This window comes from Seriola dumerili, unplaced genomic scaffold (assembly GCF_002260705.1).
Source record: "Seriola dumerili isolate Sdu_G_001 unplaced genomic scaffold, Sdu_1.0 BDQW01000301.1, whole genome shotgun sequence".
NCBI classification, from domain to species: Eukaryota; Metazoa; Chordata; class Actinopteri; order Carangiformes; family Carangidae; genus Seriola; species Seriola dumerili.
Genome location: NW_019174556.1, coordinates 2878811 through 2902545, shown reverse-complemented (window position 1 = coordinate 2902545; position 23735 = coordinate 2878811). Strand labels below are relative to the sequence as shown.

The 23735-nt window shown below is 39.8% G+C and overlaps 2 protein-coding genes across 3 annotated transcripts; one reads left to right on the top strand and one right to left on the bottom strand.

Moving 5' to 3' along the window:
- Positions 1 to 603: 603 nt before the first annotated feature.
- LOC111231457 (leucine-rich repeat LGI family member 2-like) lies at positions 604 to 6175 on the bottom strand. Its single transcript, XM_022758552.1, has 8 exons — positions 5860 to 6175; positions 5583 to 5654; positions 5311 to 5382; positions 4793 to 4864; positions 4555 to 4626; positions 3772 to 3941; positions 2967 to 3131; positions 604 to 2614 (listed from the first exon to the last, which is right to left on the bottom strand). Exons 1-8 carry the CDS (start codon positions 6033 to 6035, stop codon positions 1779 to 1781), a joined length of 1635 nt encoding a protein of 544 aa, XP_022614273.1. The 5' UTR covers positions 6036 to 6175; the 3' UTR covers positions 604 to 1778.
- Positions 6176 to 15462: 9287 nt separating this feature from the next.
- Positions 15463 to 23357, top strand: LOC111231463. Of its 2 annotated transcripts, none has more exons than XM_022758561.1 (2): positions 15463 to 19815; positions 22867 to 23357. In XM_022758561.1, exon 1 carries the CDS (start codon positions 15550 to 15552, stop codon positions 19789 to 19791), a length of 4242 nt encoding a protein of 1413 aa, XP_022614282.1. In that variant the 5' UTR covers positions 15463 to 15549; the 3' UTR covers positions 19792 to 19815; positions 22867 to 23357. The 2 variants fall into 2 exon arrangements, with proteins under 2 accessions (XP_022614282.1, XP_022614283.1); XM_022758562.1 differs by lacking the exon at positions 22867 to 23357 and adding an exon at positions 20533 to 20550.
- Positions 23358 to 23735: the final 378 nt, after the last annotated feature.

Here is a 23735-nt window from a genome sequence, read left to right as displayed (position 1 = left end):
ATCTTACTGGGATAATCTAATATCTGGTCGTGACTGGAAGATTAATCGCTAAAATGATAGATGATAAAATAATAATAGTAAAAGTAGAAGTATTGATATAACGATTTGCATAATTTATTCTGATTTTGTCCCCATCCTCACAAGTTTTGGCAAAATGTCAGTTTATTTATTACACTACTGGGAATTTTCACTTTCTTTTGAGCATGTACTGTTCGGTTTTTACAAATTAACTAAAATCTTGAGGTAAAGCCAATGAGGTTATTTATTGAATAGTTTATGTGATATTCTCATCCACTTTGATACTGTCATGTTATTGTGATGTATATGTCTCACCCTCTGGCTAATACTTATGTATGTCTATGAGATCTTTCCCAAGTATGTGGTGAACACACAGACACCCATATTCATCTATTTTTCTCTAAAATAAACCATGTGTTTTAGTAATTTGTTCTTTGTTGCGGTTGAAAGAAAATGCTGTCTACATGAGGCGGTCTGTGTTATTGCCACATTTCACTGCCTGCCAAGAATGGAGGACTGAGTAAAAAACAAATGATTACACCACATGTGGTTAAATGTTCTTTAATGCATTTCCACAAACTCATTCTTACATAGGACAGAAGGCTGTAGCTGTAGCGCTGTGTAAAAGATCTGTTCTTCCTCATTGCCAAAGGGTAGCAGAGTGGAAAATAAACACATCATTATTAGGTAGGACATAGGGGATAAAGGCATTACTGTCTTTTTCAAGAAATCTGAAATCCCGACAAAAACAGATTTCTTCTTCAAATCTTGTTAGCATTTGATGAATTCAGCAGTTTGACAGTTGTGAAAGACCATGGCTCAAGTTGCACATCATGCCTTTGTTATGTGAAATGTTCAAAGCCCAACAGACTGTAATTAAATCTGTACAGTGCATGAAAAATATCAAAAGATCAGTAAAGAAAAGAGCACACTTTTATGGCTTACGACCATGTAAATGTCATTTCAAGTTATATAACAGCTCACAACTATCCTTGTGATTGCAGCAACACTTAGTATCACACATTTTGCATAGGAATCAGGAGTAAATTATATTTAGTTTTGCCACTAATCAGGCACTCTGTTCATACAGTAGCTTGTTATAAATGTTGTGCACTTAAAGCTCATTTTATTTACATTCTGCTGTAATTTTGGTAAATAAGAAAACCTCTGCATCATGCACATTTAAATCATCAGTCATAAGAGTTACTGGGATTAGATGGCTTCAAAATCTCCACTGGCTGCTCAGTTATTTCAAACAAATCACTTCATTTACAGAGTTTAGAGCATTTTAGGGTAACCGTTTAGCTTGCAGTGGTAAACAACTTTCACATGAATGGCCACTTCTTTACTCCCTGTGTGGGGTGACCAGGTTATACTCCCAGGTCGTCATAGTTGGAGTGGACACCCATTAGCTCAGCAGAACTGAAATAAATAAAAGCCAGCACCTCTTAAGATATAGTATGCAATAAAAATCATCTTCATGCTGTTAACATATCAAATGTTGCCATTGTTTTATATTTCTGTCAGCCTTCAGTTTTAAGTTAATTACTTGAGGTCTGTTATTAATTGTACCACCATAATTGCTCGAAATGCATATGAGTTGCAGAAACTTTCCAAAAAATGTTTGTCTCAAACCAAGAAAGTTTTATCTAGTTGCATAAGGAAGATATACAGCGTTTGAGACTCCTTTGTAGCATACGCGCAATGTTGATCTGAGTGACCAACTCATACTGTGATTAGTAATGATTCTGCTATAGGCACTATAAGCTTAAATCTACAATAATATGCTCAAAAACCATTGATTTGCCCTTTAAGCTGGAAGAGAAGATGAAATTCCTCCGGTCAGTGGTCACGACTGTGAATGACCGAGGTGACTGCACATAAATGTCCTTGAACTTGTGGAAGGTTTTAGTCTCCACATCCCAGAGGTAGATCTGTGTGAAAGAGTAATCGCTGCCAAGAGCAAGATAGTGTCTGTCTGTGAATGTGAAAGGTTGGAGGATCATCGCTCCTCGAGAGGGCAGAGCCTGCACCTCAGTGAACTGCTTATTGGTCCATTTGAGGACTTTGGAGTCACCGATGTAGCATGTCATGGCCAGATACAACTCATCTTCCTCCCGAAAAGCTTTGACTGCCACCACGTCATCGACATTTGGGATTTCACTGTGAAGTATGAACTTCAGGGTGCTTTTGTTCCACAGGAAGATGACAGGTGACTGAGACCGACTGGCTAAGATGAGGTAGCACTTCCCATCCACTTCGACAAACTCAGCATCTGTGTCACGAAACCACTCATGGAGAAACTGGTAGGAGTAAAAACCTGTTTCGTTGCGGTCAGGTTGGTTGGTCCACTTGTACAGCGTTGACAGTCCTGCCTTGGAGCTGTCCACAATCACAAAATACCAATCGCCATCTATTTGGAAGACCTCAATGTCATTTGGCTTTGAGATGTTGAAGACCTCAATAGTTTGAAACTTGGTGAACTTGTTCTGTTGATCATCAAACTTGTAAATGTGGGAGCCACCAAAGAGCTGGGTGACAATTATCAAGACATGGTTGTCAATCAGGACCGACTTGCATCCAACAACAGACTTCCCTGTAGGAGAAAAAATGTATCAGTGGTAATACAACGCAGAAAATGACATTAGAGTGGATTTTTAACTCACATTAAATCAATAATCTAATTTTTTTATGTAAAAGAAAGGCTAATTACAAATTTACCGTTAAGGATAATGCTGGCAATCAAAGAACCCAACGAAAGACCAAAGTCAACAATGTGTAAATCTGTTGTTATAGGGGATTAAGTTGTATCATGGCAGGAAAACTTCTCTGTAGCACCAATTCATTGTTGGTTTGGGCCTTTTATGGGATTTATGGGCAAAAGAAGAATACAGAATATCACCTGCTTTATCTATTGAAAAAAAGATTTAGGGTGGGTTTTGTCAAACCTGTGATATTATCAAATTTTCTGAAGTTCATTTCAATGTGATCCCACTCCATGACCACACAGCTGTTGGAGTTCGGGGCAGCCATCGCCACGTAGATGTCCTCTTTAAAGGAGAATATGTCTGATGACATGGACTGAATAGGAATGGACTGATGACGCACAAAGTCTGTGAGATGCAGACAAAAACAACCACTGTTAGTCTGCTGACAAAGTGAAATAGTGGACAGTTAGGACCTCACTGCTTCAGTTACATTTTTCATGCTGTGTAAACCTTTCAATCTCAATTTCTATCAACATGTCATTTTTAAAGTTCACATTTGGAGAGAACAAAACTTGTATATAATAAACTAATAAATTTATAAATAAATGTTTAGTAAAAATATAGTAATATTAGGCATGAACTGGCATTCTGTTGTTTCTTTACTTATAATCTGATGAGGCAATATAACTGAGAAATAGGAAATGATGTAATAGCTACACCACAATATTTTGGTAAACATTTTCAAATAGTTGAGACTAAAAAAAACAAAGGTATTATAATTTGTTCCATATTTGCCCTTTATGTATTTTTTTGATTATATATTTATGTGTGTGTAGTGTGAGAGTATTTGTGTATATATATGTATGTGTATGTAAACATGTCAGCAGGCCTGGAGCCTGTTTGTTTTAGTCCAGAATGGTGCATGGTGGCGTCCTGTTTAATTATTCAACAGTTTGATTGATTTCTTCTGTCTTTCTTTTATGACATGTTTAGCCGTGCCTGAGACTATTCCTAAATGCCTTTGATGGTGCACTCGTCATTTTACCCGTGGAGATGCACTCGCCCGGTGGAATAGGAAGGTCACTGAGCCGCTTGCCCTTCATGTCACTGGGCCCTGCGCAGAAGACATCTGATACCGTAGCGTTCGTGTTTTTCAGCCATGTCATCAGCCACTTGTTTTCACAACTGCACTGGAAAGAGTTGCCTCGTAGGTCCCTGACACAGGGCAGAGAGGGAGTCATTAACATTTACAAAATCAGTTTGGACACATTTACTGGAAGAAACGCTAAAATATGCAAAATGTCTTTTGTTGATAAGAGCAGAAGATTGAGAAAGATTGACAAAGGCTCAAGACAGTTCGGTGAGTGATTTAAGGTGTGACCCAACAAAGTGAAGCTCAAATTTAGACATATTACATGACAGCCAAAATTAATTATGATGATCCAGATGATAGTGCTGCACAAAAAAACCTTCCATCTACAAAATACGAACTGTACTGAGTGACTGTTTGATATGTCCGTGAAAAATTTTACCTACGGTTTATGTGATAAACACTTTTGGCAGAACACAGAGAACGCATTGTTGTGAGGACAATTTAAAAGTCACCCGAAAGCAACAGTATTGAGGTGGACAGAAGAAACAAACCATTTGCTGTCCATTTCATTCTTGTGGGATTTAATGCAGCCAATCACAAAGCACAGCATGAGTCAGCTTCACTTTACAGCACAGTATGGAAAAAGAACACACACACACACACACACACACACACACACACACACACACACATACACACACACACACACTGCTGACACCACAACTGCTTACTCACAGTTCTAGCAACGAATCCAAGTCAAAAAAGAGATCTCTTGGCAGAAACCTCATCTGGTTATTGGCCAGGGAGCTAAACCAAAGGCACAGCACAAAAAAAGCACACTTCTGTCATTTCTATGTTGTAACATTAGTTCACCGCTGAAATAGTTAGATGCCAGTACTGCAGGTGCTGCCTACTGTGAGCTTTAAGTGTATATCTCTTTTCTGATTGGTGGAGAGAATGATAACAGACTTACAGGTGAGTCAAATCTCGTAGACCACGAAAGGCATTTTTGGTGAGAGTGTCAATCTTGTTTCCTTCAATGAACCTGTTCAATGAATAATAAAACTGTAGTTTATCGCCATGGACCAGCAGAAGAAATAAATGATCACGTTGTGTCATGTCATAAATGTTTATTTGTCTGTAGATACTGGGAAGACAAACGTCTTTGTGTATGTGTCTTGTTATTTTTCTTATTGGTGGGGGTGCTGGGGCAGTTTGGACAGTTTTGGTCATGAGCAGATTGGTATTGATGATGCTTTGAGTAATTAAAAGTGATGGTCTGCAGTTGTATTTGCAGCATGATGTAACAAATTTCTTTAACATAATTATTAATCATTATGTGGAATATTCAAGTTTGCTGTTGTGTATATGAGAGTGACTATAGGCTCCGCATGCAAAACTGCAAAAAATATATATGGCAAATACAAAATACATGATGTCATTTGGTCAGTTTCAGTAAGAAAGCAAGTATGTCTGCTGAATAATACTCACAAATATTCTAGATGTGGAAGACCAGAGAAAGCATCATCTTTGATTGTGGTCAAAGAATTTGCATTTAGAAGTCTGTAAGGAAAAAACAAATAAAAAAATTAAAAACTACATCTTTTCTAACTTCACCTTACTATGACAGAAGACAGAAGAAAAAAAAAGTTTGTATAATTGACAATCCATCTACTGTCTTTTGTTCATGTATGTTTAGTTGTCTACAACAACAGCTAAGCTCTTAAATGTTAATCACTACACCAGTTAATCAATGCACTTACAACAGCTGCAGAGAAGGCATTAGTGAAAACATCCCCTCAGTAATTTCAGCAATAGATCCATTTACCATGCTCCTGTTGGAAGAGGCACATACAAAATCATCAGTCAAACTCAGGGTTGGGTCATCACAACACTCTGTACCAGACACACCAAGTGCCAACTCTGCAGGGAGGCACAGGGCAGCAAGTAAATGGACTCCCTGAATGCAGCACTGATTGTCTTTTGCCACATTGAAGAAACAATCCTACTTTGTCTGAAGAAATAGGATTTGTTACTCACAGTGAGTTGATCTCATTCGGTATGGTCCGTGGGACTTGTGAAGCACCGACGCAGATGATCGTCTCCTTGGAGCAGGAGCATCCTGAAGGGCATTTAAAATTCCTTTTGGATTCAACTGCTCCAGAAATATAAAGAAGCGCAAAACCGGCGAGTAGCCACTGTTGAGTAGATGTCATTCTGCTTCTTCAACATTAATAAACAGTAAAAAAATAAATAAATGAGAGCGAGGTCAGTGCTAGCAGCAGCTTATGTTATCCGCCTGGGCGACATCAAAATGCAGCACTATAGTGGAAAAGCCCTGACACAGGCTGATACGGCTACAGCGGCGCCCTGGAAGACTGCTGCGGTTTCGGCCGTGGTAGAAAAAAAACAAAAACGCCGTCTCGTCACTAAAAGCAATGGTAGCTATTGTAGGGAGGGCACTAAAATGAACCTGCGTATGTATTTAATCATTATTTGAATTAATATTATAAAAAGTCATTTTTAAACTGGATATATCAGTGCACCACAACGATAATAAAACACAAATATGGCATGAATAAAGTAATTAGTCCAGCACCATGGAGAATGGTAACAGTTGTTAAGTGCAAGTTGGCCATGCACAATTTAGCTCATATCCTGCATGATACACTAATGTGACTTCATCAGTAGCTGCAGAAAGACCCAAAGAAGAAAGAAATCCAGATAACATCGTAACTCCAAAGCTGAACAGCTGATCATCCTTATTCTCTCAAGCCCCACAGATATAATCCCTGATCCCTGTCTGTCAAACGTTTTCCTCAAGTAAAACAAATGAAACGGATCTTGAAAAGTAATATTTCTCAAAGTGTAACTGAAACCATGATTTTTTTTCTTAAGATGTCAATAATGATGAATGAAAACACACTGTACATCAGGCCCAAAAAGTCAAATAGGCAGAGAATCTAGTTGGTGTGGTCATTCTGCTATCCAATAAATAGACGTATTTATAATGGTACATTAAGGTACCATTACTGTAACATGAGTACAACACCACTAACCAGACTTAATGGTAATAGTACAGTAACAACGATTATTACAGAATATAGTATGGTGTAATATAATAATATATTTTATATAATATATTTTATTTAAACTTTGGTGCCATCCAATGTATCAAGGATCATGTTGAACTTTTAACTCTTACAAAGGCAATAACATTTTCTAATGAAGCCTCAGTTACTTGTCCATAACTGATGCATTCATTATCTAGAAAATAGAAAAGTATGTCCTGTTTATTTGAAAAAAGCACTAGAGTGGACCAAAGCACAAAGAGAACTGTAGTGGTCTGTGTGCTGTTGTTACATGAGTGTACCACCAGAGGGAAGCTGCTGCTCACCAACGAGGGAACAAACCCAGAGTCTTCCTCTGAACAAGTTACAGTTGTGGTGACAAAGGGAAAAGTATGATGTGTGTTTTAAGTTTTTCTGTCCTAATTTTCATATCTTAAAGCTGCTGTCTGAGTTTTTATGTGATTATAACTGCTGTTTAAATTATTGTGGTGACTTTGGGTTTTGTTTATAGAATTTTATCCCATCTCATTCTTGTGTCTCCCCAGGCTGGAGTTAAAGTTATACATTTCCTACACACAAATCCTACACAAAGGAGCTTTAAAATATGTAATTTGGGAAGAGAGTAGATATGGAAAAATTAGCTCATCCTACAGTGTGCTAATGTTCCTTTTGTTCATTTGTGTCTTTTTCTTTTCAACAATTACACATAAATTACACAACTGATTTCTAATTAAACATAATAAGCTATACAGAATGTATAATAAAAGCATGACATCACTGAGAAAAATATTACAAACAAGTGTGTTTCTTCAGAGGTGTGCACATTAATAAAACATACAAAATGGACACTTTTTCTTATACTTGTCATAATTTATTTCAATTTTCCCTTTTTAAATTACAATAGAAACAACTGTAAATACATGATGAACTGGGAGTCATGAAACCAGTAATTACACACTCAATGTAGTAAATTCATGAAATTAAAGTATTAAAAAAATGATAAAATAATAATTAAATAGGATAAAGAATATCACAAAGACATTGAAGAACTTCTGTGCCACAATAAAAGTGCGATTTTTGTTTACATTTTATTTTGAATAAAATGGTTGATGATATACATTAGATTATTTACATAATTTGGCACTTTTGGGCAAAATTACTTTAAGTTACATTTTCCCCACTCATGCACAGGGGCAGTTTGGGGTTTAATGTCTGTTTAGTGATTTGTAATTTGTGCTGGTCACATAAAGTCTGATCTGCTTGCTAGTTCATAACTTTTACAGTTACAAACTGTTTCACTTGATTCTTTGTGCGTGACAAAGGTCAGCAAATCACAGTTCATGGTCATATGTCTATGAAAATAACTTCTCCACTACATTTACTCTATATTAAATGGAACGCAGTATCATTATTCATAGAAAGAAGCATTCACACAATAGGGTTGTTAGTTATGGCAGCAGGCCCTAACAAGGTGCTGACCTTTGCTGGAGGACCAGTAGTCTATGAGCATGAGTGAAACCAAATACCCATTGCCAGAAGGGAGCAACCGTACATGTCTGCCATTGCTGGCATAATTCATGACAGCTCTGCATCTAGCATTGCTGTTTTTAGGCTAGAGTATCCCTGAAACACTCAGGACACGTGCAAGCTGAAACCAGATGACGCTACAGCAAACACTATTTCTTTCTAGACAACCATAAAGATGTAATTAAGGCTCTGGAAACACCTTTTCACTTATTTTCTATGAAATGCAAATATATCTGCAAGATCTGTTTGCCTTTAACAAACATGAACAGATGTCTGTCACTTGTGACCGTTGACACAGTGAATGTCATTTTATTACATTTTGCTCATGTCTTGGATGTCTGTACAACTTTATGAACGCAATAAAATTTCCTTTTTTATTTGGCCTAGTCACAAATCAAAATGAAGCATCTAACAGTGGTGAGAGGGAACTTCAAAACAGCTTGTACAAAAATAATCACTGTTAAACAGCTGAAACACTGAAAGTGTATTTGTCACTAAACATACCTCCTCCTGTGGACACCCAGGAGTACAGACTGCTGTATAAACAGATAATGAATGACAATATAGTAAAACACTTTTGTCTCCTTATGGGAGAAGTTCTAACTGTTCAAAATACTGTAGACTACATACATGAACATTTTAAATGTATTAATTTATATCTGCTTATAACTACATTATATTGTCTTATAAACCATTTATTAAATGTTTATATTCTGCTCTTAAATGCGGAATAGACGGACTTAAAGTGAAGTGTTACTGATTGCTTTTGTATCAAATAAAGCAAGGCTCCCACACACACACACACACACACACACACACACACACACACACACACACAGAAATATCAAGATAAATTAAGTTCAATAACTGCCATCTGTGGTCTATTTTCCTTGTAGGTTTACACTTGTAAAACAGACTACGCTATGTTTTTTAGAGTACAATTTCTGAACATAACGCTGCTGTAACTGAAACCATGACATGTAAAATACACACCAAAAAGTTAAATAAGCAGTGAATCTGCAGAATAACGTCAGTTTAAGGAGTTGCAGTGTGGTTATTGTGCAAGCCACCAAACAGATTCAATTGGTAACAGGTAACGTTAAGGTATACTACAACTGTAACACCTGTAAACTGTAATCAGACCTAATGGTAATGACAGTAATAATAACCATTATTACAGTATGTGGTAAACAGATTTGGTTTGGTAATATTAACACTCCAGGTATTTTATGAAAATGTGTAGGATTTAGTTTTTATTTAAACTTTGGTGCCATCCGATGTATCAAGACTGATGTTGAACTTTTAACTCTTATAAAGTAAATTGAGACCATTTTCTAATGAGGCATCCTCTATAGAGTTTGGTAGCAGCTAATGACTTTATTGATAGTTATTTGTTGATGCTATTAATACAGCAACATTTGGGTTGCAATGTTGTAAGAAAGGCTTTTTGATGGTGTTAATATATTTGGTTATAATGAATAATAATACTAATACTAATAATAATAATAATAAATGTTTGTGATGTTTTAATAAACAAAAAAAGGTGTTTTTTTTAACTTTCCAATAAGACATCAGTTATGTGGTTGTTAATGGTTACAATTCATTGAGATTTTTTTTTTTTTACGATAATCTTCCAAGTCGGCATTTGTAAATATTAGAAAGTTTTTATTAAATGAATTTTGGTCCAGATGATCTGCAATCAATGATCAACTGATAATGGCTTATCAATGATCTATCAAGCATTAATTAAACATTAATGAAGCAGTTTATTACATCTTATAAGCCTTTTATAATGGGAGTTTTATTAGAAAGTGGTACTAGTAAATTAATTATAATCTTTATAATCTATATTATCTGTATAAAACAAGACCCTCTATTCATACATCCTCCACTGTGTTTATTCCAGCTTTCAAAACTGCTACATGTTGTCTTTGATTTAGAAACTGTCACTTGTGTGTTCATGTTAGCGAGTCAGTTTAAAAGGTCAGATATCGATGCAAATTTCTGAGGTTTGACTGGGCTATAACTGACTTGACAAAACAATATGGCGGCTTTTCCTGTATCGTAAAAATACACTTCTTCAGCTTCATTTGGACATAAATGCCTCAATAAATGTGTCGCGTCATCACATCTGTCATATTTATAAATTCACCAGTAAAAGTGATTAAATACTCACAGTGATCAGTTATCCTTCTTAACAGAATTGTCATTATCGGTGGTTTAGGGTGACGCTCTAATCCCTTACATCTACTGAACTAGCTCACATACGACACTTTCAAATCCAAAGACAACCTTTTACCCTTTGAACCATGAAACCCTTGAGGGCTGGGAGGTGGGGGGTGGAGGTAACCTGGAGAAGAGCAGCGTCTGGCTGCTGGTGACTGCCTCACAGCAGGTGTTCAAGCTCTCAAACTTCTCCAGTTCCCAGTCAGAAGCTGCAGAAGGCGCAGAGGTCAGTGTCACAAACTCACTGTCACTGCTAGAAGGCACGACCTCACAAAAAAACAAACATATCCTGATATTGTACAAATAATGAATCAGTCTGTGCTCAGTATTATTGATGTAATTTATATTTCAAGGCCAAAATCTTGTATTTCAAATAAAATTAAAATTTTCTTTAATATAATAATGCAGTAAAATAGAATTAACCCTGTAATACAGTTTCATTTTTAGTATATTACTATTAATTGTAACTATGGAAGCTCTACTTTTACTTCAGCAAAGGATCTCAATGCTTCTTCCACCGCTGGTAATGACTGGAAAACCTCAACTGTGAGATCCTGTTTTGGACATTCAACTAATTTTGCATTAAATCAACAACAGGCTATCTTATTAATAAACCATAATAATAATAATAATAATAATATGTATTTAAATGTATTTCGAGTATGGAGTCTGGGATGTGCCACATGAGTCTGAATGAATCTTAACTTTTAAAATAAAATAATCAACAGTGATGGAAGAAGCAGATATACTGTTACATTCAAATATTTTAAGTACAAAAGCATTAGCATCATAATACACTTAAAGTATCAAAAGTAAGTAGGTTCTTATTATGCAGAATTGCCCCTTTCAGAATAGAGTATTTAATTGGATTATAATTATTGATGCTCTAATTTACATCACTTTAAAGTTGAAACTGTTCATTTTATTGACTTTATATATACTGCTGGATTGTGAATAGCCCCTGGGCATTAATAAAGCAGTATATATATGCAATATAACAAACGTGATGAAGGAATAAATATAATTAATAAATGTAATGAAGAAAAAGTAAAAACCTACATCTTTCCCAGGAGCACACACAGGCCCTGGGTTTATCAAACACTTTCATGTCAGCTCTGCGAATGTCCGACCACGCAGTAACTTTTAGTGTAAAATCAACACTTGTTAACACTGGGAGTAGGTACACATTGTGTATTGATTCTCAGCAGTGACTTCTCTATATCAACATCTGATGTGTGAGGGTGAGAGCGAGGGTTGAAAAGGTCTTCACTTAGACTGTTGGTGGCTTTGATTAATGGTGCTCATGATTTAACACCTGCTGTTTTTTAATGTAGCCACTGTAAGAAACTGATCTCAACGTGCTTGTGTGAGTGGTGTTCCCATTTTAAATAGCTACCTAAATTTATCAGCTTTGTGGAGGTCACTTCAACCTGTGTACGTTCATGGTTTGGCAGAGAAAGAGAAAAATTAAAACTTTAACAGCTCAGCCTTTGAGGAAATGCATGCCACATGTGCAATGTTTTTCCACACAGGATTTTCTCATCAGGACTGTCACAGCACAGCTACAGTGGTATTTGTACAATAACTGCATGACATCCATAAAAGTAACTTTAATTCAATTCATTTTATCACTTGTTCTAACACTTCACTAAGAGGATTTACTAGTAGAAAAGATTCTATGGTATTAAAGTACTGTTATGCAGTTTAATTATAGGTATAATTTGATGATGTGAAATCCAACCTTGAGTCATGACCTTTAGTAGTTTACTGTTGCTTGTCTTTGCTTGGCAGTAGAGACACTGACAGGCTTCATCTATTAGATATTAAACGCTTCAAAAACAGTGGTGAGAGCAGTACTTACTTCTTTTACTTAGTAAATTTACTAATACATTAATGTAAAAATACTCGTTACAAGCAAAAGTCCAGCATTAAACTCATACTTAAGTGAAAAGTGCAGAAAAGAGGTATTTTGTACACATGGGTGACAAATTAAAGGAAAACCCTGAATAAATGAGTGGAGAAACATAATGAATGCAGATGCTTCCACACATGTGCACTGCATGGGACAATTAAGCAGTAAACATCAGGCCATGCTCTGTGGCTGGTAAAAAAAAATGCTGAGCAAGCCCAGCTGATTCTGATTCTGGTTGATTGTCACATTGCAGGAGCTTCAGTCACAAAAACTGCTCAACTGACTAGTGTTTCAATAGGAAAAGTGACTGAAGTGACATCTGCATTTAGATCTATGGGAAAGTAAATAGGGTTGGACATTGTGGTCGACAGCACACATATGATGATGATGGAGCATTATGCGGTATGTAAGATGAAATAGAAGAGCAACTCTTCCTCAAGTGACTGAGAATGTCAATGCAGGACCTGATCAGACTGTGTCAGCAACAAAAGTCCATCAACAGTTACATGGAGAGGGATGTTATAGTAGGTTTGCAGTGCATAAACTCCTCATTAGAGAGATGAATGCACATGAGTTCACATGAGTTCAGTTATGCTGAAAGCATAGGGACTTATCTACAGAGATGTGGAAAAACACGATAGGGTCAGATGAGTCATCCTCCACCATATTCTCAACAAGTGGGTGAGTGCATGTGTGGCGTACACCAAAAGAACGGTACAAGCCTGAATGCTTCACCCCTGCAGTGAGGGGATCTGGTGGCTCTGCTATGCTGATATTTTACTGGCATGGTTTGGGTCCACTTGTCCAGTTAGAGTGAAGGGTCACTGCAAATCAATACAAAGTTGTTCTGAGAGATCACCTTTATCCTACGATGAGATGAAACTTTTCTATCCTGATGGGAGTGGTCTCAGTCAGTCAGTGCATGAGCACTTTTACTGTTGTAGCTGGTTGAAGTGGAGCAAGTTTTAACTCCTTTATATGCAGTTCAGCATTTTGGTCCAGTGGTTCCCAAACTAGGGGTCGGGCCTCCTTTTCGGACTTCTCTAATCTTTGTTTTTTTGATTTATGAAATACTGGATAATTTAACCTCGTTAGGCCTGGAACAGTCATTTGGAGGGGAAATGTCTTGTCGGTGAAACAGCTAACAACTCATAGACATCTGAAACATGACGATGGGCCCTGACTATTCACTTCTTTTAAGGGACAACACGCCAAAAAGGTCACAAACCACTGATTGAATTGCAACAATGTGTTGATTTTCAATGTGCATATTTTTTTAAGTCTTAATCCATAAAGTGACTAGTAACTACAGCTGTCAAATTAATGTAGTGCAGTTAAAAGTACGAGATTTCTCCCTCTGAAAAGTGGAGCAAAGTATAAAGTAACAAACACTCAATCTCAAACTTGTGTTTAAGTAGAGCACTTGAGTAAATATACTTGTTTCCATCCCTGCTGAGAAAAAGATTTCTAAGAGGTTACACCACATTAATGACACTGAGGGTAAAAGTGGGATTAAAGGGTGACAAAGGGTTTATACTGGTGGCCTCTGTCCTTGATATTGCTGTCAGTGTGCCCTCCACATGGAGCAACTGTTGGCCCAACCCCTCCCTGCTGCATACCACCAATCTGGGGCCATGTCCAGAAGCAACACTTGTGTTTTCAACACTTGTACAGAGCTCCAAAAACTGAATCATTATTATGCAAAAACAGCCTAATTCATCATTGTTCCTGATATCAAACATCCTTTTTCTCAATATACTTTTGTCCAGCTTTCAACAAACCCCACATTGGCCCAGTGGTCGGACACTGAGCACATGAGCTCTGGACAGAAAAGACTGACACAAATCTCACGCTACATCCGCAGATGAATGGAAGAACTTATAGTAAATTATTTCAGCTGAGTGGCACCAGCTGGTGGTGAATATTTCTCTCCACTGAGGGCAGACAGCTGTTTCAACGGGTGGGCAGAACGCTAGTGCATTCTTCTTTCCACAAATACTATTAGTGCCAATACTGTAAGTGTCGCTTCTTTTTTTTTTCTTGACATTGTATTGTACTTTTGTCCCTCCTGTGAGAACAACCAGTCGGTGGATGATACATTTATTATTCCAAGAAAACAAAATTCATAACTCAATATGAACTCACAGTACTTACAGTAATTAGACAACAATCTTTAAAAGCTGATGGCTGTTAGGCTGTATAACCTTTGTCCAATATATATCAGTTTTTTGAATAATAATAATAAACTAAAGTCAGTGATTTTATTTTTATCCACAAAACTGGGGCTGTTTTTTACCTAAACAGAAATACTGTGTGTTATCACTACATAATTAACTGAATACAACTCTAACATGAACTAGAGTGTACAACAGCCATATAATCATTCTAACTTTAACATACAGTATCTCAGGCATTAAGGTGCTAAATGTAAATGAACTAAAAGCAAATTAACTCATATTAACTCTTTATATTTATATAATAAATTAAGACAAACAGTTGTTGTCAGTAGGGAGCCTCACACTTGAATTTAATCCTGCTCCATAAAGATAAAGACAAAGTGCTTCACAATTAAAGCCACTGGATATCCAACAGCCACTGTTATTTGAGTAAAAAAGTAATTTTAATGGATTCTGGTGGTCCAGCAGAGGAGCTGTTCTCCCAGGAAAGGTGCTGAATCTTGGCACTTTTTATTAGTTACTTTCATTAGACCACCTAGCTTCTCTTTGAGCAAACAAAAAAAAACTTTGAAAATGTTACACAAAGTATAAGACAGCCTCTCTACATCACAGAGAAATCGTCAGGGGATTTTCTTTGGGACTCCCCCCATTTCTCTCTCTCTCTACCTCTCCCCTCTCTCTCTCTCTCTCCCTCTCTCGCTCACCCACTCACCCCCCTCGCTCTCCGTCCTCCTGTGGCTCAAGCCTGCAGAGTTTTCCCGTCCTGTGTCAGGATAACATCGTAAACGAGGACCACCTGACGGTAAGACCGGACTAAATGGAAGCAGCGGAGGAAACTCTCACTTACCTAGATGACACCGGACTTCACAGGAAGCTGCTCCCAGAGGACAAAGATAAGGACAACACGGACAGTAGAGGCCAGACCACCGAGACAAAAAGCGACGAGTCCAACTATGTGGATCTGGACATGAAACCGGACGGGGCAAGAACAGTGAAGGTTACTTTCACTGGCGAGGGGAACCAGCTCTCCGTTATCAAATACGACAGCTCCAAGCAGGGGACGGAGGACAAGCGGGCCTCCGTCTCCGCGCCTGTCTCGGGTGAGCCTCCACTGGAAACTCTGACCAAACTTCCCAACACTGATCCGGGCTCAGAGAATGACAAGCTGCTCCAGGCCGAGCTCGCCCCGAGTGACTGCAGCGAGCATGTGTGCAGTGAGAGTGATGAGCTCCAGTACACGGACATGTATCTGAACAGCAAAACGGAGTCTGATGACGGGGTGCTGTCCGACCACTGCGGCTCCGACACCGTGGAGGACGAGTCTCACTATATCACCACGCACGAAATCCAGTTGACCGAGCTCGACCACGACGTAGATTACGACCTGGGGCGAGGGACCTGTTGGGATTTTGAAGACGACAACCTGGTCTATTCCTTTGTGGATTACGCCTCTTTTGAGAGCGATGAAACGCAGGAGGGGACTTTGATACTGGAGGGCAGGAGCCAGGCGAAAGTGCAGTCTAATCTCGGTGGAGCAGTTGTCAGCACCGAGCAGGAGGAGGAGAGTGATCTTTGTGACTCGGACAAATGCGCCAGTTCAGATGAGAGCGTGTGCAAAAACCAAATTTGCGGGGACGAAAATACGGGGAAAATTCATCTATCAATAAAAACCTCCTCCAGAGCGGTGAACGAGCCCGTCGGTATCCCTGACAACAGCACCTGTAGTTACACGAAACACTTTGGAGACAGGAGCCACTTCTCTTTTGTGAGCTCTGGCGCCAGAGCGGGGCCCTCGGGCGATAGAGCCCAATATTTCATCCCTGCTCCGGGCCGTCAGCACCTTGCAACCAAACTGAGACGGAAAGATATTAATGAGTATTCCAGCGGAGCGTCCAGCTCCATCAGTGAGCTAGATGACGCTGATAAAGAGGTGCGTAATTTAACCGCCAAGTCTTTCCGGAGCTTGGCATGTCCATACTTCGATACCATCAATCTTAGCACCTCTAGCGAGTCCTCTATGTCGGAATATGGGCTGAATAAGTGGTCAGCCTATGTGGACTGGAATTATGGAAACATATCGCGGGGAAGAGAGCGGAGCGTAATTGCGCACAAGACTTCGAGCGCAAGACTGGAAATGAATAAGACTGTGGAAAGTAAGAGGCATGGTAAGTCCGCATTGAACAAGAGAACAACTTCTCAACAGTCTTCCTCCTCGAGCAAAAAGGTCGAACTGAAAGATCCAGTTCAGCAAAAGCAGCGTGGAGTGACGCTGAATTTCCGCTGCAACGTCGAAGCACCCGAAGGAACCAGGCGTCCAAAATGCTCCAAGAACACGCGATCCAACGAGGTTACTGGGAGATCAGGAAGTGAGATGCAATCTCATCACACAGACAGCATGGGGGACACACACAAGAGGGCAATTTTTGCATCAAGTCTGTTGAAAAATGTGATTTCCAAAAAGATGCAGTTTGAACAGGAGCGCAAAATGGAAAGGGGTGAACTTTGTGACACATACCCAGCACTCTCCCCAGATAGGGGTCTGGGAAGAGGCTTGCAAAGACAAACCTCAGAATCAGGCTCAGGATTCACTGTTAATTCTGCTGATGACCAACACCTGGAGGGCAGCAGACCCAGTTCTTATGAGCCGGCAGAGGAGCAGAAAAGCAACAAAGCACCGGATGACTCAGAAAAGGGACAACATGAGCCTCCAAAAGCAGCGCTCAGCCACAGCCAGAGTAGTGCATTTAATTCATTGAAAGTAGATGAGCCAGAACCTGTAAAGGAGGCTGAGCACACAGCTGCAAGTGACGCACAGACTACAGCAAAGGAAGATTTAGACACCAGCAGCATGCTGACAAAACTGGTTTTTGTTCCGAGCTGCCGTCTTCTTTCAAAAGAGAAGGATTTTACAGAAGACTTAGCAAGCCACACACCTGTCACAGACACACCTGCTGTCCCACAGAAGAGTGAAAAAGAGTTCAAAACAGGCAATAATGGAAAAATAATAGAGAAAGAAGAAAACGAGAAAGGGGGGAAAACACCTGAGATAAAAATATGCCTGAGAAGTGTGAAAGAAAATAAAGGCTGTACACTGAATATTGCCAACCTGTTAACCCCTAAAATAAGTTACAACACTGTTAACACATTCAGGGCAGCAGGTGATGCTAAATACCACATTTTATCTGCAACAGATAAAATCCCCAACTTCACAGTTAGAGACATAAGGGACACCAAATGCCAAAAACACCAAAAGTTTCAAACACCAATATATCATGTCAGGGATGTGCGTAAATTAGTAAAAAGCTCATACCTGGGTAATAGTGACAGTAAATGTTCCACAGCAGCTGAAAAACCTGAGGAAAAGGCCAAAAAGGAGCCGGTTAAACATGTATTACCATCTCCCATCGTGATTAAATGCCACTCTGTTAAAACAAATGTTAAATCACAGAAACAAGAAGAGGAAGGTGTCCCATCTGAAACATCCCAAAGTGAAAATGCACCACCACACTGTATGACTAGCATGGTGCCACCTATTGTATCCAAACAGCTACACCCTGACCAATCAGAAACCCAACCAAACACTGAAACCAAGCTGACAAAACAGAGGCAGGACAAGTTCACAGGTGAGACAGTCGAGAGGAGAAATGAGCCTACTGTACCAAAACAAGCTGCGCTAGAGAAGCTTAAAGCTGCAGTCAAAACAATGGAGCAGCTTTATGTTTTTGATAGAAATGAATGGAAGCGTAAAACTCAAGCTCCTCAACCCATCAGAGACAGCCACGTGCTTTCACTTATTGCCAGGGAGGAGCAGGGAGCAGACGAGCTGGAGACAGCAAACACTGACAGGATTCCACGGTCTCTGATAAATAGCACAGAAACAGGCAGACCACAGGAAGGGAAAGGTACTGTGAATATTGTACATGTCCCGTATAACGATGACACTTTTAAAACACAATCACAGCAAAGTAAAACATTTAGTAACAGAAGTGTCCTTCATTTTGGCAACAGCAGTAAGGCTCATGTCAGCATTAGTTCAGTTAGTAACTCTGTTCTACAAAGCCCCGCGCTGCAAACACCATCGACTATGAAAAGCTCCAAGACACCGGCGACTCCACTGTCAGTGAAAATAGAGCCTCCGAAACACGGCCAGGTGGAGCAGGGAAAGGTCAAAATCAGTGCCAGTAATCCCACTGTCACACAGGGCTGCTCAGACTCGGAGAACTATTTAACCATACCAGGCCTGGGGTATACAAACGAAATCAAACTGCTGAATCGAGAGCCTGTGTCGAGGGAGGGGAATTCAAATGTCAGTCAAGCCCAGACAAGTGACAGCAAGATGCCTGAGCAGAAAAGGTCTCCGTTAATCCTGGAGTACCCGGCTACAAGCATCTACCATCACTCAGCAGCAGCAGCAACAACAAGGCCACAAACCCAGCAGCAGGTGTTGTGCTTCTCTCCCACTGTGTCACCTACCTCTCCTACTGGAGAGACAGTCCCACAAACCCAGCGCAAGATGCTTTTGGACCCCACCACAGGACACTATTACCTGGTCGACACTCCCATACAGGCCACCACTAAGCGACTGTTTGACCCTGAGACAGGCCAGTATGTGGATGTGCCCATGCCACATTCACCTGTGGCACCCATCGCCCCTGTTCCTCCAGTGCCTCTCTCTTTGTCCCCACTGACACTGAGCCCTGGAGCGTACGCCCCCACCTACATGATCTACCCAAGCTTCATCCCCTCACCCACCCTCCCAGCTCAGGCGGTGTTTCCACAGTCTCCATGCCACGCTGAGGATGCAGGTGGAGACAAGGTAAAAAATGCCAAAAGCCCAAGGCTGGAAAGTAACACAACAGGTGCAGAGAGTGCATATTACAGTGCAACAGGCGAGGCTCCGCATCTACCTGTGAGTTTGGGACATGTGACCAGCAGAGGAAGTGCAGCAAGCTCCGAGAGGAAGCCGGTTATCAGCATCACGACACAACAAGGTCCAAGAATCATCGCCCCGCCTTCCTTTGACGGAACAACAATGAGTTTTGTAGTGGAGCATCGGTGACCAAGAAAATATCTCATCATACATGTAAGCTTGCACAAATCCCACATTTTGAGTGACAGTTGTGTGAATGATGGACACACCCCTAAATCCATTTTAACTTGAACAGGTACAGTGGATTAAGTGTTATTCCCTCTTCTATACTGAGTGTGTGTACACTGTCAATTGTTATATATTCACTGAAGCCTAATGGTGCATTTGTATGCATTAATAACTGTTGTATATGCCATTGTAATGCACGTTTGCAGTTCAGTTGTTATGCAAGTCTTGCACTGAGGGATGGCAAGAATACTTGAATAGCATTGAACCTTGCTCAAGTATGAGTAAGTGTAGTCCTATCAAAAACTACCAAAAAGTTAAAAATAGTTTCATTTGCATGTAGCATTGAATGAAATGACTATTAGACAGTACAAATGTTTGTTTCACTCTCTAAAAATGCAGCTTTCGAGTAAAAAGCCAGAGAGACGGAGCGCCCCGGTAGCTCACCAGGTAGAGCGCGTACCATGTGCAAAGGCTGAGTCCTTACTGCAGCAGCCCAGGTTCAGTTCAGGCCTGGGTCATTCCCTCTCTCTCCCCTGACTTTCCTGTCTCTCTCAACTATTGCTATAAAATAAAGCAGAAATGCCAAAAAATAATCTTAAAAAAAAAAAAAAAAAAAGCCAGAGAGGCCTGCGCATGTGTGAAGCTACTGAGCTTACTTACTAGCTTTTTTTTTTTCTTAATTTTTGTGTTGTAAATGTGTAGCACAAGACCAACTCGGCTGCTGCAGAAGTGGCATGTCAGTGTTAATAGACATGCAGTAGCTTCATGACAGGCAACCTGACTCCACTGAGCTGCGGCTGGGCTTGCTGGGAGATTGCTGGGAGATTGCAGCTCACAGCAAGTCCCTTTTCTCTGCATTACACACCGTCGGGCTATTTTGATAGTGTGAGACGAGTTTGTTTACATGGTTTATTCTCAGGGCTGGAAGGTGTCACAGGAAACTATTCCAGTCAGTGACACCTTGCTTGGAGTTATTCTTAATCAGTGTTATAAAATGCTTTAATTACTCAGATAACATTACAGCTCTTTAATGTGTTCGTTCCTTGTTCATGACATTTTGTGGAACTCTCTCCCTGCTAAATGAGTTGGAACAGGCCTGCTTATTATACTGACATGAAATCCTCAGTCAAGAGTTGGCGTACTAAAAAATATTAAAACATGGAAAGTGTACTGTAGCTACTGTCATTTTTCATAATACATTTTTAATAAGTGACAGCAGAGATTGTACTATAATGGCTTTTCAACAAAATAGGTGTGGAACATGTTCATAAGTTTGTCATAGGCTACTTAAAAAAACATTTACAGGAAAAAACAACCTAATTACACAGTTTAAAATGGTCGGTTCACAAAAAATAAAAAAACAAAACATTTTCAACTTATACTTAGCACTCAGCTCAATGTTGTCTGTTGTCTTGGCTCAACTTTTAAGCTGCAATTTGTGAGCATCAGCTGTACTTCAGATTAAAGCTTACATTTTATCTCTACCATGCTATGTTGACTGAACCAGTATAAGAAAAGTCTGCATAAACCTTTTAAGTATACACATCTTAGCCTGGTTCTCACAGGTGTTTTCACTTGTTGCTGATTAGACCTCTGCTCAGCTTGAAGTTGGGTTGGCTGTAAGTCCATGTTGTAATTGTGGTTGTAAAGGTTGTGCTGATCTAATGGGTGAAGCAAAACTGAGGCAGATCTCAATCAAGCACAATCTAAACATGCCCTGTATGTAACATAGTTACACCATTCAGTCATCTGCCATTTTGTTTTCTGGTGACTTTGACTTCCAAGTTAAACTTCATAGAAGTTGTTCATGGCAGACAGTTTGACATGCCATAGCAGGAAAAGCACAGGTGCAACTAATAACATTAATGAGGGCGCTGCTCCATTAAAGTGTCCCACTAATAACGGGGCACAGCATGCACAATAACAGGGCATCTCTATTCCCCACTGCTTTACTTTAGGTCTAAAAGAGTAGATTTAAGTGTAAGGACTTCAAAATACCAGTAATATATTTTCCAGTTATCAATTTGATGCAGTTGTTTAGCGACCACTTCGAGACCAGGCAGTAGGAGATCATTGCAGAAACCCACTCTGCTGGAGATGAAGTCATAAATGAGTTTCCCAAAATGGACAAGCAAGCAAGGAGAATGAAGAAGTATAAAAAGAATATAGAAAGAAATACCAAAAGGCTGACAGAGAGAGAAAACTTCCCTTGCTCTTTGCATTGGTACAAGTTGCAGCCAACTCTTCATCAAATCCAAATTTAATTCTCAGTTTCTCATACACTTACAGATACACACTTACAACTAGTCACAGTCGATTCTCAGCTAATGTGTCAGAGCAATAATACAACTGCATGAGCATGAGGGATTCATGTCAGCTGGGTGTGTGGCAGGCAGGGGCCTAGCATGGGGTTGAGTAGTGGTGTGAAGGGGAACACGGTGTGAGTGTGTGTGTGTGTGTGTGTGTGTGTGTGTGTGTGTGTGTGTGTGTGTGTGTATGTGCGTGTGTGTGTGTGTATGTGTGTGTAGCTGCTGGTTGTGGGGGTGTTTGGGGCGGAGGGACGTGGGGGCATCGCTGGGATAGTGATGCAGGAGGAAAAGGTCAGGCAATGTAAAGTATTTGTTGTGCTGATGCAGGGAGAGGACAGCTGCTCGGAGAGATCAGATGCTGCTGCAGCTCCAGCTTGGAAGCGAGTCTGTGGGGCTGAGATGGGGTCAACTTTTTATAGCCCCCTCCCCCTCTGCTTTTTCCTAAACGGGGAGAAGGAGGTGGACAGCTCTGCCGATCTCCAGCACTCCTACATAAACAAATCGAGTAGTGTGCCCCCCGGCAGTGATCTGGCTGAATCTGGTCAGCTGGTTCACAACCAGGAACTGCAAACTGAAAAATCACTGTATTACAATGGCTTATATGTCACAACTGGACAAAAATGAATAATATTTAAATTAAATTAATTTTTCCTCTCAAAATACACTGTGTTTACATTGCATTTATCTAACTTGAACACTTGTTTCATTTCTTCTTTATCACCTTTAGACATCTCCCTTGAAGAATCTTCATTCACCGTAAGTGCAGTTTTCACCCATCACTCCACCCTGTGCTCCCCCGGACAACTTCCAACAATAACAATTTCTACCCCCACTCCGTTGTGTTGTTTATCCTTGCAGCAGACATTACTGTATTCTCTATGCATTGCAGCACTTTGTAGGGTAAACGCATTTGGCCACGTCCTCTGGCTAATGCTCTGCCATGTTGCTATATGAATCAGCTTTGTAATACTTTCCATTCAGCTGCTGTCATGAACACTTATCTCTGTTGAAATGCTGTTTGGGCCCTGCACCATGTCTATTCAAAAGGAAACAAGGCAGGTCTTCTATTACAGTTGAGTGCTACTCATCCATTTTATTACTGAGTTTAATGTTAGCATGTCTTTAAAGCAAGTCTATGTAACTTTTGAAAAGAAAAAAAAACATTTTCCTTTTACCAATGAAAAGTTCAACTCATAAGCAATGACGTGCAACCTTGCTACAATCTGTCTTGATATGGTACAACAGGGACTAACTGACATTACCGAGTCAATTTGCTGACATTATCACTCTAGTTTAGTTACTGTTAAAATATGTTTTAGGATGTCACAGATAACCCTTTCAGAGGTTTTATCACATGGTAAAACGAGAGGGAAACAACATACTCTTCCTCACCATGAGAGGTTTCCAGTTGGCTTTGTTGCCAGTTTATCCCAATGTGACACTACAACAAAAACTCCCTTGCAGCCCAGAAAGCATCGATAATAGACCCAGGTTAACCTGGGTACATGTTCAAAGCCTCTATTGCAAATGTGACATCTTTGGCAAGCAAAGAACCCACTGGTAGGCACCGGGGGTAAAGGATGCCGTCAAGCAATC

Coding starts and splice junctions, on each gene's coding strand:
- LOC111231457 (XM_022758552.1), bottom strand. CDS start 6,035: ATGACATCTACTCAACAGTGGCTACTCGCCGGTTTTGCGCTTCTTTAT. Junction 4,627..4,792: donor CTACGAGATTTGACTCACCT/GTAAGTCTGTTA, acceptor CCTTTGGTTTAG/CTCCCTGGCCAATAACCAGA. Junction 3,132..3,771: donor GGGCGAGTGCATCTCCACGG/GTAAAATGACGA, acceptor TGCATCTCACAG/ACTTTGTGCGTCATCAGTCC.
- LOC111231463 (XM_022758561.1), top strand. CDS start 15,550: ATGGAAGCAGCGGAGGAAACTCTCACTTACCTAGATGACACCGGACTT.